The sequence below is a fragment of the Anser brachyrhynchus genome (genome assembly GCF_964034855.1).
Source record: "Anser brachyrhynchus genome assembly, chromosome: 4".
Taxonomy (NCBI): domain Eukaryota; kingdom Metazoa; phylum Chordata; class Aves; order Anseriformes; family Anatidae; genus Anser; species Anser brachyrhynchus.
In genome coordinates, this window is record NC_137698.1 from 20,632,672 (window position 1) to 20,647,849 (window position 15,178).

At 37.0% G+C, this 15,178-nt stretch overlaps 1 protein-coding gene across 1 annotated transcript in view; it reads right to left on the reverse strand.

The window, feature by feature from the left end:
* The window catches only part of LOC308194345 (coagulation factor XI-like), a 37,449-nt gene that overhangs the window by 9,745 nt on the left and 12,526 nt on the right, over nt 1-15,178 (reverse strand). Inside the window, exons 11-16 of the mRNA XM_080590141.1 lie at nt 6,384-6,429; nt 5,789-5,847; nt 3,578-3,740; nt 2,767-2,873; nt 1,658-1,817; nt 978-1,087 (exon numbers count right to left, since the gene is read on the reverse strand). Of these exons, the coding sequence (XP_080446267.1) occupies nt 978-1,087; nt 1,658-1,817; nt 2,767-2,873; nt 3,578-3,740; nt 5,789-5,847; nt 6,384-6,429 (645 nt within the window). The remainder of the gene's footprint in view (nt 1-977; nt 1,088-1,657; nt 1,818-2,766; nt 2,874-3,577; nt 3,741-5,788; nt 5,848-6,383; nt 6,430-15,178) is intronic.

Below are 15,178 nucleotides of genomic sequence, written 5' to 3' on the forward strand. Positions count from 1 at the left end.
TCTCTTAATGGAGCAATTTGTAAAATAATCTTCCTTCCATCCTTTCTTAGAGAGAGAGAGAGAGAATAGCCAAATTTTCTTCTCTTTACAAACCTTTTTCTTCCTTTTATATTCTTCACACTTCATTTTTCTGTAAGTGCACTCATTCTTAAGATCTGAATCAACTACTTTTTCAATAATTTCCAAAGATTATTCCTCCAGTAGGACTGAAAGAGTCTGAATAAAACATGTTGATATAGAAAGAAAGATTCAGCAAGTCTAGGAAATACAAAAAGTGATTTGTATGGGAAAACTACATTAACTGTGAACTAAAATAAGGCTACATGGAAGTATAATGTCATCATTGTTCAGAAGGGAAAATACCAGACAGTAGGATAAGGTGGAGGTAGAATTAAAACGAACAAAATGAACCAAAGATGTTTTGATTAAGAATAAGAAGATATAATTCATACAGTCTGATCTTGTACTCCTAAGAGTTTTGCCTGAGTAATGATTACAAGAAGTAGCACAAACAGTGCTTTTATCAAAACCACCTGCAGAACACAGTGTTCCTTCATATTAGGCAGTTGTATGAGAAAACTGCAAGTCTTCATTAGAAAATTCTAAGCACATATATGGTATACCAACAGAATTTAGAAGGATTTATATTCCTCTTGTTCTTGACTTTGATGGGATTTTATCTTTCATTTTTGTATCTATGATGCAAAGATAAAATGCAGTTTCATCAGGCTAATCTAGTGAAAGAATTCTTCAATCTCCAAAGCAGACAACTGTTTTTGCAATGCATAATAATAAAATGGAAAAAAAATAATTATTTAAAAACTCTTTTGTGCCTGAGAGTACTAACTGTAACTCCAAGAATAAGTTAATATTGTAATTCTTTTATGAAATGAAACGTTGATCATGTCAGAGATAGACTGCACCTCATTATCCATAACACTTGAATCTAAACTGAATCAATAGAGATTTTTAGTTACCTATTTCAGAAAGCTGACATGGCTTTAAGGAGAATCCAGACACAACCTCATCAAGCACCCTTATGCTGGTTGGAGTTCCTAACCTGGTATGTTTCAAGAAGCATTTTTCACTGAGTGATAAAGAATAAAGAAAGAAGTAAGACAACAGATCATCTTCCTTAGTCTACATCAATCTTCTGGTTCCATAATTCCTACCATGGGCCAGAGCAATCTCCAGTATCCATAAAAACCTTCAAATGAGGAACAGATCCAACTGAACAATGTTTAACTTGTAAAACTGAGCAGGCTAACAGCTCAAAAATAGTCCAAGTACAAATGAATGTCTCTGGTTGCACTGATGATGCTATTTTCAGTAAGCAGTAAGCAGAGCAAGATTTAACTGAGTAATAATGCTGCACGCCTACTAATATAGTTCGCATTTGAATATCTCCAGGGATTTACTTTTTTTCAGTGCTATGATAATCAAGTTTGTCTTTCTCATCAATGGACAGATGAAAGCTAACTTACTGCAGATATTTTCCTACCTGTAAGTTTGATTAAACATTACAAGGATTAGCAGTCAAAGAAAAAAAATATATTTCCTTGAATAAATTCACCCTAGATTGCTCTGATATTGTTGTTGACATTTTGTTGACTAAAGCACAGCACTGGCCAAGAAAAGGGATCAAACCTGTATTTACCGAAAGCTTGCATTGTGAAATATTTTTGAGGCATATGTAAAAAAATGACAGTGGTCATCATTGGTGCATCTTTTTTGACACTGTTGATAACTCTCAGCCACAGTAACATCATAATTTTCCCCTTCCATATCCAGACCTATGTGGACATCTGGGCTGCAAGCTGTGGAAAAAGAAAGAGACAAAGTTCTGAAAGCATTCTTCTACTCTCTCTCTTTTTTTCTTTTTTTTTTTTTTCCAAACTGCCCAAAAGATAGCAGTTCATATGGCAAAGACCTTGTAATCCTAATGTCACTTCCTGTGCTCACTTCAGCTACATCACACTTCATATATGCTTCTAGTAACAAAATCAGAAGTGTAGGCATAACAGAGCACCACATGGCAGAGGAAAAACTGACAGACTTTGACACCGCCTCTACCTACACCAAGATCATGATGAAGTTAATCATGCAAGAACTCAGGATTAATACTAAAACACATACTTTTCTATTTCCAAATTTATATGGCAGTTCAAAACTTCAAATATATCCTCATAAGCAACAGCCATCTCCCATTTGAGCCAAAAGATTCAATTTACACTAATTTTGACCATGGAGTTTGACATAGCTTTTGCCCCCACAGGATGCAGGTTTCACCGCTGGGTCAGTAGGGTCTTTTCACAGAACACATGAGTAAGGCATATCCTAGTGGGGTTTTTAAACAGGATGGGGCACGAAAGGGCTTTTAAAAGTCCTGAATGCTCTGAAAGGCACGTTCCAGTCAGAAGCAAACACAACTGATCTATCAATAAGCTGCAATGGCGAACTTGCATCAAGTAGGACCCATTTAGCTCTTTAAATTAATCTTTACGACTGGAGGTATCAGTCATATATCTGCCTCTAGGAAATGAAACCATGACAGCAGGAGCTCCCGCTCCCCCTTTCTGTGGAGCCTTAGCAGTGCATAGCTGAAAACAGTGGAAGATTTTTAAGTCATGTATGAAAGAGATAAAGCAAAAGACATAGCAGTCACTGCTTGGTTGCTTCCTAACTCAGTTCCTGTTTTCAAAATGCTAAATTTCTAACATATCTGCTACATGATAAAATTCATACATGTGAATAGCTATATCTTACCACTAATTTTGATGTTACATTGTTTTAAAGAATGTCCAGAAACAGCTCCTTCCATATCCGCTTTTGGCAACATTTCAGTATCACTGTCTTTTAAGTAGCAGGAAAACCTGTGTTTTAAAATGCAGCAATTCACAGTTTTGCAGTATAACACAGTCCTTCCTAAAAGTTTCTCAGGTGAAATGCAGGTTGATCATTGTTCCTCAACATGAAAATGAAGACAATAAATGCAATTTAGAGAAAGACAGGGTAGAACTGCAGCTGCTCTGTTGGCACTGTCATGCTTAGTGGCAGATGAAAATATGTGGTATATATGGAAGCTCCAAAAGGTCTCCTACAAGCAAGAAGCACAGCCCTGTTCCACCACTTGTAACTGGGTTATGAGGAAAGAAACACACTGGGCACAGAGAGGGAAGGCAGCCTCATCTCAGGGTATTGACACTAAATCAAGAGAAAAATATTCTAAAGAGAATGGATGGGGGAGAGGGGTACAATAGAGGGGATCACTGGAGACATAAAATTGGTCATATTGTCCCTCAGCAATAAATAAGTGGCACAGAGGAAGGAGTGCACTGCTGGTGCTATTTCCTTGGAAGGATTGGTATGTGAGTGTGAAAGATTAGCTGTTGTCAAATTTAATCTTTCAAAGTTCAGCAAATACTCTTCTAGATTATAATTTTTAAAGATGCATGGTATTGTCTTCCGTGGCAACCTTGTAGCCTTCTCTGCATGCCTGTGTTCTGTCAAAATGTTACTGAGCTTCTAACATTGTCACAGGACACCAGCAAAATCCACAAGAATATGAGCATTTTACCTCTTTGCAGGATCTTTAGTCCATGTCACTGGCAAGTATGTGAAGAGCAGACAGGTAGGATGGTAAGTACACACTATTTGACAGTAATTGGCACTTGGTGTGAAAACTGTGGAGAGGTCTCCTCCTTGGAAGTATGTATTTTCATAGATCTGAGTCACACATTCTGATATAGAATAACAAAATATGTAAATTATTAGAGATAGGAGTATGGACATTTAATCAGGAGAGGGTGAAGCCACTGCCCCTTCTTGACATTGACCATGCTTTTGACTCCTTTGGCAGGAGAAGAGGGCAAGGGGGGCGAGTAGAACCATTCCTCTGAGAGTCTCATCCTTGCTCTCCAGCCTGGTAGAAATAAAACTCTCTGGGGTCTCTCTGTCCTCTCTCTCACCCCACACCCAAGGCTGGAGCAGGGCAGCTTGAGCAGTGACAGAAGCCCTAGCAGCAGGGTCAGCCATGAGGCCATGAGGTAAGTGCCACTCATGGCAGATCTTAGGAGCAGCAGAAGCATCTTCCAAGGGAGTTCAGTATAAAGAACCATTAAAAGGAAAACCAGGAGGATGTACAGAGCCCAAAGAGAGTTAGAAACTTGTATGTGAAGATTGTCCTATTGCTGAGTGATGCTCTGAGGCCAGATTCACAGTCAGTGCCACTGTGTTTATCTTCAATGGCTCACAGTGTTTTAGATACTTCCAGCTTCCTTACAATCTGCCTCAAACCCAATCTGACTTGCTTCTTAACAACAACAACAAAAGTAGTGATCCAGGAGCAATATCTCAAGAATCTCCTAGAATACAAATAAACTGGATTACCACCTCAGATCTTCAGGAATTCATCAATCCCATATTGAATTCTCTAATGAAATCCACTCACGCTGCACAGCCATGTGACTGGAATGAAAGTACCTAAGTGGCAACCCCTTCCCATCTTTCCAAATTAAGGAATTTGTCAGATCTCCTTGTTAAAATATCCAGAATAAAAAATAAATAAATAAATATCCAGAATTTTTTGGTGTAGATCTTTCCATGACCTTTATTTAAAAACTGGTATTTATTATTCTCTTTAAAAACTGGTATTTATTATTATTATTATTATAGAATTTCTTTGCCCAACTTTGCCACTAACAGAAAAGCATTTTCTATTACTCAGATAACTTTAAATTATTTATGAAGTAAAATGAAAAGACTATTGCAATTATCTGTTGTATCAGACATTTTGGATCTTATTTACCAACTATTAATGTAAACTAGTACGCCCTAAAAAATAAAATAAAAAAATTAAAAAAAAATAAATCATGGAATTTAATATTATGTTTGACTTTTAATACTACATAAAACTATACCAGCTCTGAATACCTTAGTTTAATAAAGATATTTATTTCCTGAGCCTCAGAAATGTTCCAAGATTTCAGTTCTACTGAGATTTTAATCCGGGTAAAATATTTCTGAAATAATAGTACATTTGTCAAAGAGATTTTGCTAAAAAGCTGCATTACCTCATTGTCCTCTGAGAAAACAGCTAGTACATTACTGAATGTAAATCTGTGTTAGGCCTTAGTTATAATTTATCAGCACAGGGAACTTCAGGGAAGTGCAAAGCAATTTTTGTAGTTTGACTTTTGCTAACCAAAGTAAATCATTAACACATTGAAAAACACACAGAGTCGTCATGCACCCCAGCACCAACACAAATCACTGCCAGATTTACAGGGCACTAATTTGTGCAGGGAGGAAGCAGCTCCCTTCCTAATTGGCTGCCCATGTTGTTAGCTTTGCTGTTGGGTGCACAGCACTTTCTGAAGATCGTATTGGTTTCACAGAGAAGAGCTGGATACAGCCATGGTCTGACAGAAAACTGCCTGTAGTATGGTCCCAGGTGCACTGGGCAAGGTGAAATCATTGGGGGGGTTGGAAGAAAAATGTCAGTAAAGCCCATTAGAAACTTCAATCCCTATCACAGGGATGGAAAAATTAATTAGAAACTTCCATCCTCTGTGAGTTACCCAAAAATTAATTGAGTGCAACCCCACTCTCTCAGGACCAGGCTGCACTTAGGACTGTGTGTCCTCCCACCAAAATCATGTTGCTCTGTAGCTCTACTCACTCTGCATAAAAATGTTTAGGCCATTTGAATATTACTCTTTTTAATCTCCCCTTCCAGATGAGCTACATTACTCTGTGTACCTGTCTTAGGAATTATATATTGACTTACCACCGTAAACTGAAGCAAGTAAGAAAATGAAATAAAAAGTCTGATAAATCCAAATCATCCTAAAAAACACAAAATTATTCTTAGGATATTTTTAATAGATGGCACATATTTAGCTTTATAAAGTACCCCAATGCATATCATGTGTAATCTTATGCTATTGATTCAAAATTATATGCAGTTACAGCATAAATGCAGTCACACACAAGAGCAACAAAGGTTTAGTCCTTTACTTATGGTTGCAAGAATCACTAAAGCTTATAAGTGCTTGGAGAATTTCTGCTTTGTTTCACATCAGCATATTTATTCTTACTTAGACCGAGAGCAATATTCCATCAGAATATCATTAATCCTGACTCTGTCCTGGTAGTTAAATGGATATTATTATCAATGCAATAAACAAATGACTCACACTCACCACTTCTGGCACATGTTATAGGAATTTTAAATTTATTTCTATATTCTTTTTTTTACATGCTAAACATAAACTGAGAAAGACTCAAATCAGCCACACAACATAATCCACAAATAGATCAATATACACTGCATTGTTGTTACGGAAACCTTTCAATGAATATCAATTGCAGGTGTTACATACCTGAATATACGGTAGGTCTGGATGAACGGATAAGGTTTATGTTCCACTGGGGAAAAAAAAAAAAAACAGTTTGTGTTAAATATTACTGTGCCTGCAATACTAACTTCTCTTTAATGTTGAACTTTGAATGGGTGCTCATTCTGTCAATATTGTTACTGACCTTGGGCTGCATTTTCAGAGTGCGTATAACAGCACTGCACTGAAATCAAAGTGCAGGGTTAACACCATCTAAGCCTTTGCCTCTTGATGACATTTTAAAATAAAAGGTTTGGAGCAGCCAGCCTCTGCTATTACCACAAGAACCAACATAAAAAAAGGAAATGAGATTCATGCTTATATCAGTATTAATCTCAAGAGTAAATCCTGAGCTAACAGGGAATATTGGTGTGAGATCAGTACGAATGGCATCTCAGGTCCATGTAAATGACACCATTAGGAAACTAATGAAACCAAGGGGAGACTCATCATCTGTGTTTTCTTACTACTATACCATTTTCATCAGGCATTCCCTTGGCAAACAGCATATCCTTTAGCTATGTATTCTGTGCTGTTTTCCCTAACATCATTTCATGTTCTTCTTCCTCTGCAGAAATTATTCTGTATGCATCTTCCAGATAGTTTTACTGTGGCCTTTGCTACACTCCTTTTCTCTGTTGTTAGATGCAGCTCACAATATCTTCAGTTTGCCAGAAGCCAGAAAAAAAAAAACCAAAAAACACTGCTTGCATAGGTATGAAATGTAAGTCCACCAACAAGAAGTCAAACTCAATTTAAAGCTGATCTAAACCACTGGTTTTGATTTCCAGCATTCTTTTTAACTTGTGTGACAAAGGGAAATAAATTTCAAATTAAAAAATAAATAAAATACATGTATCATTTCAAAGTGAAATTGCCAAAGGGAAAACCTTTTCCATGTTTTTCCTCTTTTCTTTTAGACTGAATATGCTAGCAAGACAGATAAATATGTTCGAGTCAAAAAGAGTCCAGATCAAAACATTTCAGCCAACTGTGATTGTTCTGAGCATGCTGATGGTTGAAATGATTTTCTTATGACTGATGTATCAGTGAGGCTTCCAAGTCCTCCTGCTTACAGTGGAAGAACTGTCCCAAAGAGCCTTTGTACCCTCCCATGTATCAGCTCCCTTTGCCATCATATGCTTGCAGAAGAGGGCTCAAACACAACAGCCCGCATTTTAAAGTGCTATTTACTGTTTTAAGTGTGCCACAATGACAAGAGAGAGTGCTGGAAGGCTTTACTGCAAAACACACTGATAGTTTATTCCTGCAAGATGAGGTGTTTTGAGACTACGATGCCTGAACAGCTCTGACATTCTTCAGCTCAGAACAGATTTTCCACAGATTTGGCCACAGGGTGCAGAGGTACTGTGGGATAACAGTTTTGGGAAAGGACGCTGCACTGTTCCCAGCAAATACCACCACCAGCTCTCTATCTAATTAGTTTCTCTTTCCTCAGCTCAAAAAGGATGATAATCCCTTACACTTCTGGAAAAATTATCACCTTTCAGCTACAGAACTCTCATATTCCTGAATGAAATCACAAACAATATCATGTATCTGAATATTTACAGCCAAAACAAGCTTTTGTGTTACTCAACCTACATTAGTATTCTATCAACATTTTGTGGTTATTTGGGTGCATTTAACTTGGTGGCACAAAGGTTTTAAAACTTCTCTTCAAGGGCTTTTAATTTCTTCATTTCATTTCTCAGCTGGGTTTTCCAACTCAGATATTGTGCAGTGTTATTTCAGTTCATTACCAGTTCATTGAAAGATAGAGAGAGAGAGAGAAGAAGAAAAAGAAAACCCAAATACTTTTGGAAAAATAAGTCATATAGTTCAAATGGGCAGAAAAAACAGGGAAGATTGATAACAAATTTCACCAAGACCTTGCTTCTCGTCATACAATATCAATATGCAATCAAATAAACTCATCAGAAGCTTCTGTAAGATTTTGTTTCCATAATCCATTATCTGTATTTTAGAAATTTGTCTAAGGAGAAGGAATCTTGGTTGTTTCATAAGCAAACTAGTGAGGGAAAAAAAAAAAAAAAGACTCTCTTAAAGCAGCACTTCTCAAATTTATTTATCACATTCCTTCCAAAAGCATATACCATTTTAAGTACATCTATGTGTGCATCAATTGGATGTGATGGTAAAACTAAAAACTGAGGCAACAAGGCTATTTGAAGAGAATCACAATGAGCACATTCACTTTGGAAAATAAAAACATTTTCTTTCAGGGGACCTATTCCTACTCATGTGACCAACGTTGCCTAATTTACTTTGGGGCACTGTTACTCAAATCAGCAGAGTTGTACCTCTGTACAGAGAAAACAATGTGCTACGAACTGCTTGTTCCTGAATGAATTTTTGTTCATTACATTATAGGGCATGTTTATAACAGGACAAATTATGAAATATGCTGAGACAAATTCTTAGCTGGTACCAGATTATGGAGCTTCTCTGAAATCCAAAGAGATTTCATGTCTTATGTTAGGAGAGGAGGTAGAAATTCAAAGTGCAATTCTAAAAACATCTCATACTCCTTAGGCTTGTAAAGGATTCCTGTAATATTAGAGCTGCCTGAATTCCCTCACTGTGCTCATTTATCCACCAATAATATTCTGGTAACTAACCAGGATATTGTAATTAAGAGTTAGCAATCCAGATGACAGGGTTTAAAGGAAGAGCTCATCAAAATATTTTGATAAAATTGAAACATTTTCGACGATACAAGTGCAAATTTCAGATGAATCATCTGAAACAAAATGGAGTGCTTGTGTCTGTTTTGACTCTCCTGTCTCATTATGACTTGGTACTAAAAAAACGCTGCTTCAGCCTAAACTGGCAGCAAGTTCGTTAAAATGAAATCTCCCTTGTTGTGCAATTGCCTACTAATTTGATATTTTTTTCTGCTGATTCCAACCATGATTTATGCAAAATCTTGTTCATTAGCAATAGTGGCAGGAAAATTCACTTCTGCTGGGTGTCAGAAATTGTTAAGTTGTGCATCTCTGGAAATTAATAACTGCATACTGCTCTTAGTCTGACTTAGGTCTAATTCTGCCTGCCAAAACAAAAGCTCACATTTCTTACAGCAATCCTATTCAAAAAGCAGCTTCAACATGGGAGAGGAAATACTTCAGAGATCTGTGAGTATCTAGCCTCTGTGATAAGACACCCCCGAGTCATGACCTGGAACAAGAGCATCTCAGAGGAAATGAAGGAAGGAACCAGCAAAACAGTAACAGTGCAAGGTCACATTTCTGTATGGCTTTGTGGACATCCTCCCAGCTGAATAAGGGTGCTACATCAGTATCACGAATATGGTTCTGAATGCTGCAGCAGAAAAACACAACTGAAAATTCTGAAATACTCTCTCTGTATCTTTAACTCTGTGAGTTATAATTACATATACAAAACAGGCCAGAGTGTAATACCAAGTGCTGTTAAAACAGGTTCTACAAACTCAAACTTTCCTTTTTACAATGAAAAAATCTGGAGCATTTTCATCTGTGTCCAAAAGACATTATCTGAGTGAAGAACCAGCTTTCTTACTAGGCCAAAGTCTTCTCATGTTTGGCTTGATTCCATACAAAAGGGCTGCAAAACAATGGCTAGAAAAACTTAATCTTCCATTTATGGGAAGTATTGGACTGCAATTTATCTCAAAATAAAAGCAGCATGGTAGTTCCATATTCTGAGATTACATGTCAACAATAGTCTTCCTAGAAATACAGCCTAGAAATAATTGCACATCAGATGTCAAAAAAAGAAATCAATGCAGATTAAAATAAGGGTCATAGAAAAAAACAGAAGACAGCAACGAATACTAAATAACAAAACACTACCAGGTTTGTTTTGCAAAATGCTTTTTGTTTCTTTTTTTCCTATAAATAAATTTGATTTTTTCTTATAAATAGAAAAATACATAACTGCCCAACTCCTTGCCTCTTGCTGCTAAAAAAACATATGCTGGACAGTGTTAGGCATTAGAGAAGAAAGGGACACCATCTCACCTACTGAAGGGTCCCAGTGACTTGACCAGGCCCTGTAAATCTTGGCCAATGACAATCATGAAACAGTAACTCTTGAGCAAATTATGTGTTTCCCTAAACTACTAGCCTGGGATGAGGTCTACAGGTTTGGGCATACATTTTTTTTTTTTTTACTGAATAACTGATTACCTCTCTTCTCTCAAAATACTCTGCATTTCCAATGAACACTTTGCTACACTCCAGGCATGGATCAGAAAAAACCATTCATCTAGAAGATGGAGTTATACTTTGCAGAAAACTCCATTCTAGAAGAATCTAAAATTTTGTTAGAAAAGTGGGTTAATTTAGCTTTTAATCCATGCAAACCAAGATCATCTTCCAAATATACCTACCTATATACTCAGGTATTATGTTGGGAGGTTTGTGAAGGAGTGGCATCAATACTGCTTTTAGAAAGGAAAATACTGTAGGAGTCTCCCAAGGCTCTTTGAGTCTTTTACCTGCTGGCAGAAGCATCAATGAGATGCCATGTTAAATCACATAAGGCAAGAGGATCTGCATGCAGAAGGGTACTAACTTCTTATATACATGGGTGTTTGTCCTTTGCTACATGACGATTAAATTCAGGAAAGTGTCTAGATAGCCACCACTAGTTCCCCTCCTGTATGTGTCCCAAATATCTAATTGTCAGGAGCCCAAAAAGCAGTTTGTGTCAAGGTTGGAAACCCCCAGTGCCTCTGAGACAGCCTTGGAGGAACTTAGAAGCAGCACTACCTAAGTCACACAGAGGGTTTGTCGTCAGTTTTCTTCATAACAGCTACAGATGATGACCCAGGAACATACACACACACTCTTTTTCAGTCATCCCAGCACAAAGTTAGGCCCTTTCTGTCAACAGATGAAAGAGCTTTTTGTATGAGTCAAGGCTTCTAACAGCAAGGCAGTTATACTTCAGAAATGGAGGCAGCACCATCCCGTCATTAACCTCAGTGATGCTAAACTTTACGAACCATTACTCAGGAGTAACATTGGGGTTTAGAATTCAGCCACTACCTTCAGATCTAAGCATCAGCAGATACCTAGCCATCAGAAAAAAATCACATACATCTACGTAAATGTCAATATTTTATTGTTCATTTACTTTATCAGGAAGCCTGGCATAGCTGCATTGCATTCCTAAGTCTTAAAGGGTTTTGTTGTTATTGTTGTTTGGTTTGGGGTGTTTGATTGTTTGTTTTAAAGAATAGCCATAACCAACAACTATATACCACATGACTCAGGTTGAAAAGAGCACACACTCCACTGCCGAGTATCCAACATCTACCCTGCCAGTAGAAAGTTCCTGTCCTTTCAGCATTGATTTTGTCAATGTTTATTTCCTTAAGAGTCTCAGCTTGCTTCAGAATCAGTTTCCACAACAAAAGATGAGAGGTCACTGCCTTTTCAGAGCAGCTCTGAATACAAAGAATACAGAATTACACTAGTGCTCATCTTGGCAAAGAATGTATGTGCATTGTTAAGTATTGATTTTCCTCTGTGGTAACCTTGCACCAGAATTTGAACTTGTGCACTTCAGATAAAGAGTTCTTCACTACTGTTTTATTCATTTTTTATCTCAATTATTTTTCTTGTTCCCATCAGAGGCTATAGAGAAATTACAGTTTATCTGAGATCCCCTTATATCAGAAAAGTATGAAACAAAAATAAAGTACAAGCAAAAGTAATGTTTGTTGTAGATAGATGTCACAACTATTATTTCCTTATTGAGACAATTGTTACAGTTTGATAATTTTTAAAGACTGCATCTACAAAATAGATCTCACAGAAGAAAAGGAAATAATATTATTTTTATTCGTCTTGAAAGTCCTCAGTTAAGGAAATGGTTTGACAAAAAACGAAGTACCTCTCTCATTTTCAGCTATATATTGAATGTCCTGAGCAAATGATGCAAATCTTGTATACCTGCAAAGCTCATGTTGCCAAGTATCGAAAAGTGTTAAATAATTCCTTAAATTAGAGTCTCATTAGAAAACATGAGGTCTCATTTGTTTTATGTGTATTAATGTAAGAAGACAGTCTCTGAAAGTTATCTCATTATAAAGAAAACAGTTCTTACAATCAGCCTGGTAAATTTAAATTCTTGTTATTATCTAGCAGTGAAACCTGTCTTTGAAAATGAAGGCTGAAAATGTAACCATGTTATTATTCTTACATGACTTACATTTTCTTTATGGTAAAAGAAAGGTAGCAACTACAATAAATTATTTGTCAATAATGTCTTGTGGAAGAAGGAAAGGAAGAAATTTAAGTTCCTTGAATCTCTGAGGGACACCTCTGGATACAACTATGAATTCCAAGTTGAGGATGGTTATGAAACTGTAATACCATTGAATGAGTCAACAAATCATACATTTCCCTTGATCTTGAAGGAAAGAAGGATCAAATGGATTCCTTCAGGCTAGACAATTCTCTCTGAGTTCCTCAAACATATTCAGGTAGATAAAAGAAAAAGAAAAAAAAAAAAGAAAGAAAAAAATAGAATTTCTATGAAAATCACTGAGATTGTTGTAGAAGTTGTTAACAAAAATGCTTGAGAAATTTTCCAGCTACATAACTGAATATACTTGCTGCTCTGCTCTCTATAGAGGTTCTAGGCTCTTCTGTCATCGTTAACACCTCTGAGAGCTGCTTGACTGCTTTTTGTTTCTGAGAGTCTTTAAAGAACACTCAGAAATTTCCGCAGGCACTTCATTCCATTACTGTAATTCCTTTTTAACATTGGTTAGCAAGAAATTCTTCATGTTGATTTTATGACCCCAGAAGGCACGAACAGACTGGCTCCTTGTTTGAGCTTTGACTAACATGGTAAAATCTCAATGATGCATCACCCCACAGGGGACTGATAAATCATTATATAATTATTCATCAGTAATTTACCAGACATTTAATTTTTACAGATACGATTTCATTTCATTCTGAGGCACAGTAGAAGTTTATTCTCCAAACCTGTAATACATTGTTTCTGTCATTATGAAATCCTGTGTGTAAATTGCACACTATCTCATTCATGGTGCGATTTATACAGGTTGATATATACCGTATAATTTGCTAAAAAATATTTCAGAGTACTTGCCACTTAAGAACTAATGTAAATGCTTACAAAGGAGGAGTAAAAATTATGAGAGATTTTTGCTTTGTCTTCATAGATGTAGTCATCATCAAAACAGAAAAAAAGTTGTGCCAATGGAAGACATGTTCGCTTGTACCTTTTGAAGACAAATAAACCTTAAAAATATACAAAGCTTTGAGACCATCAGTTATTTCATGGATGCTATGAAATAAAATCATCTATCTCCATCAGAAATAATACTGTTGTCAGTACCATCATTTCAGAGTTTTTACACTGTTGCAATAGAACAGCTTCATGTGAGTAGATAAGGCACTAAGATTTGATGTTGAAGGACTTGCACTTCAAAGATGAACAAGAAGCTCTCACGTACTAGAAAAGTAGAACAATTTATGGATGTTGCAACATCTTCTTTGATTAAACAACCAGTAAAAACTTTAACTCCAACAATTGCTGGACTGCTACCAGATCATCTGATTTTAAAACATATCTCAGCCAAATTAGCTTGAAAGCTTTGGGAAAAATGAAATGTTGAATTTCCTTTCATTCTGGTATGGTGTTTGGCCTCCTCTTCAGCTTAACCCAGATGCCATTATTTGGACGAAGAATTAGGTCTCCTGCCAGACCAAGCTCTTCTTGCTTTTGACAGGATTCCACCCAAAAGCGCCGCAGGATGAGGGCTAGAAGAGTTTTCTCTTCCATTTGTGCAAAGCGCTGACCTATGGATTACAGTGCAGCAAAAAAGGTGTTATTGTCACGTTGCAGCAACAGCTGTTGCACTTGTGTGTTCATGGTGATACCCCCCAGGAACACAGGGCAGCAAGGACCATGTGCCTGCCTTGGGAACAGAATTGAGTGGGCCAAAAATCGAGGTCATATATGGTGGATACTAAAGAAACTAGCACTTTTCTTTGCATGATGCATCTGGCCTTCCTGGGCCAACATATAGCACATTTTTCTTCCCATAGTACACAGTACTCAAACATCGAAGGGGAGATATTCAACAGTTTACATGGCCTTAATACAAAACACAGCCTTGTCATGTGTCTTGGGCGGACTAGGCAGGGAAGAACGGACGACAGACGAGGGCAGCAGAAGATGCAACACAAAGACAGCAGGAAGAGATAAATCCCACTGTTCCACATATGCAAAGAGGAGAAAAGGAGATAAAAGTGCAACAGAACCAGAGACAGACTTTCAAACACTGTGCATCACACACACTGATGATTTGCTAGCACAGAAGCCAAAATTCAATTTAGATTTTATAGAAAGGTGGAGAAGGAAAGGGGAGAACAGAGAAGTAAGAGGGAAACCCAACTAAGCATCACAGTCCAAGCAGTTCACTCAAACTAAATTGAAAATAGCAACAGGACACAAAACCCCAGTGCTCTAAATATTTTCTGTGCTCTTCTTTGTACAATCTGTACAGATGGATGTCTGTACACATGTACTCTGTGCTGAACTTCTGCAATGATATTAATAAACCACCTACCATGCACTCTCCTGCTGTACACACTCCTGTATATCTAGGAACTAGCTAGTCACATAATACTAAATCAGATTTCCTCTTTGGAGCATGTGAGGACCTGGTCCACTGTTCTTCTAGGAAGATCATCTATTCCCATTGAGACAAACTCCAAAAATAAAAT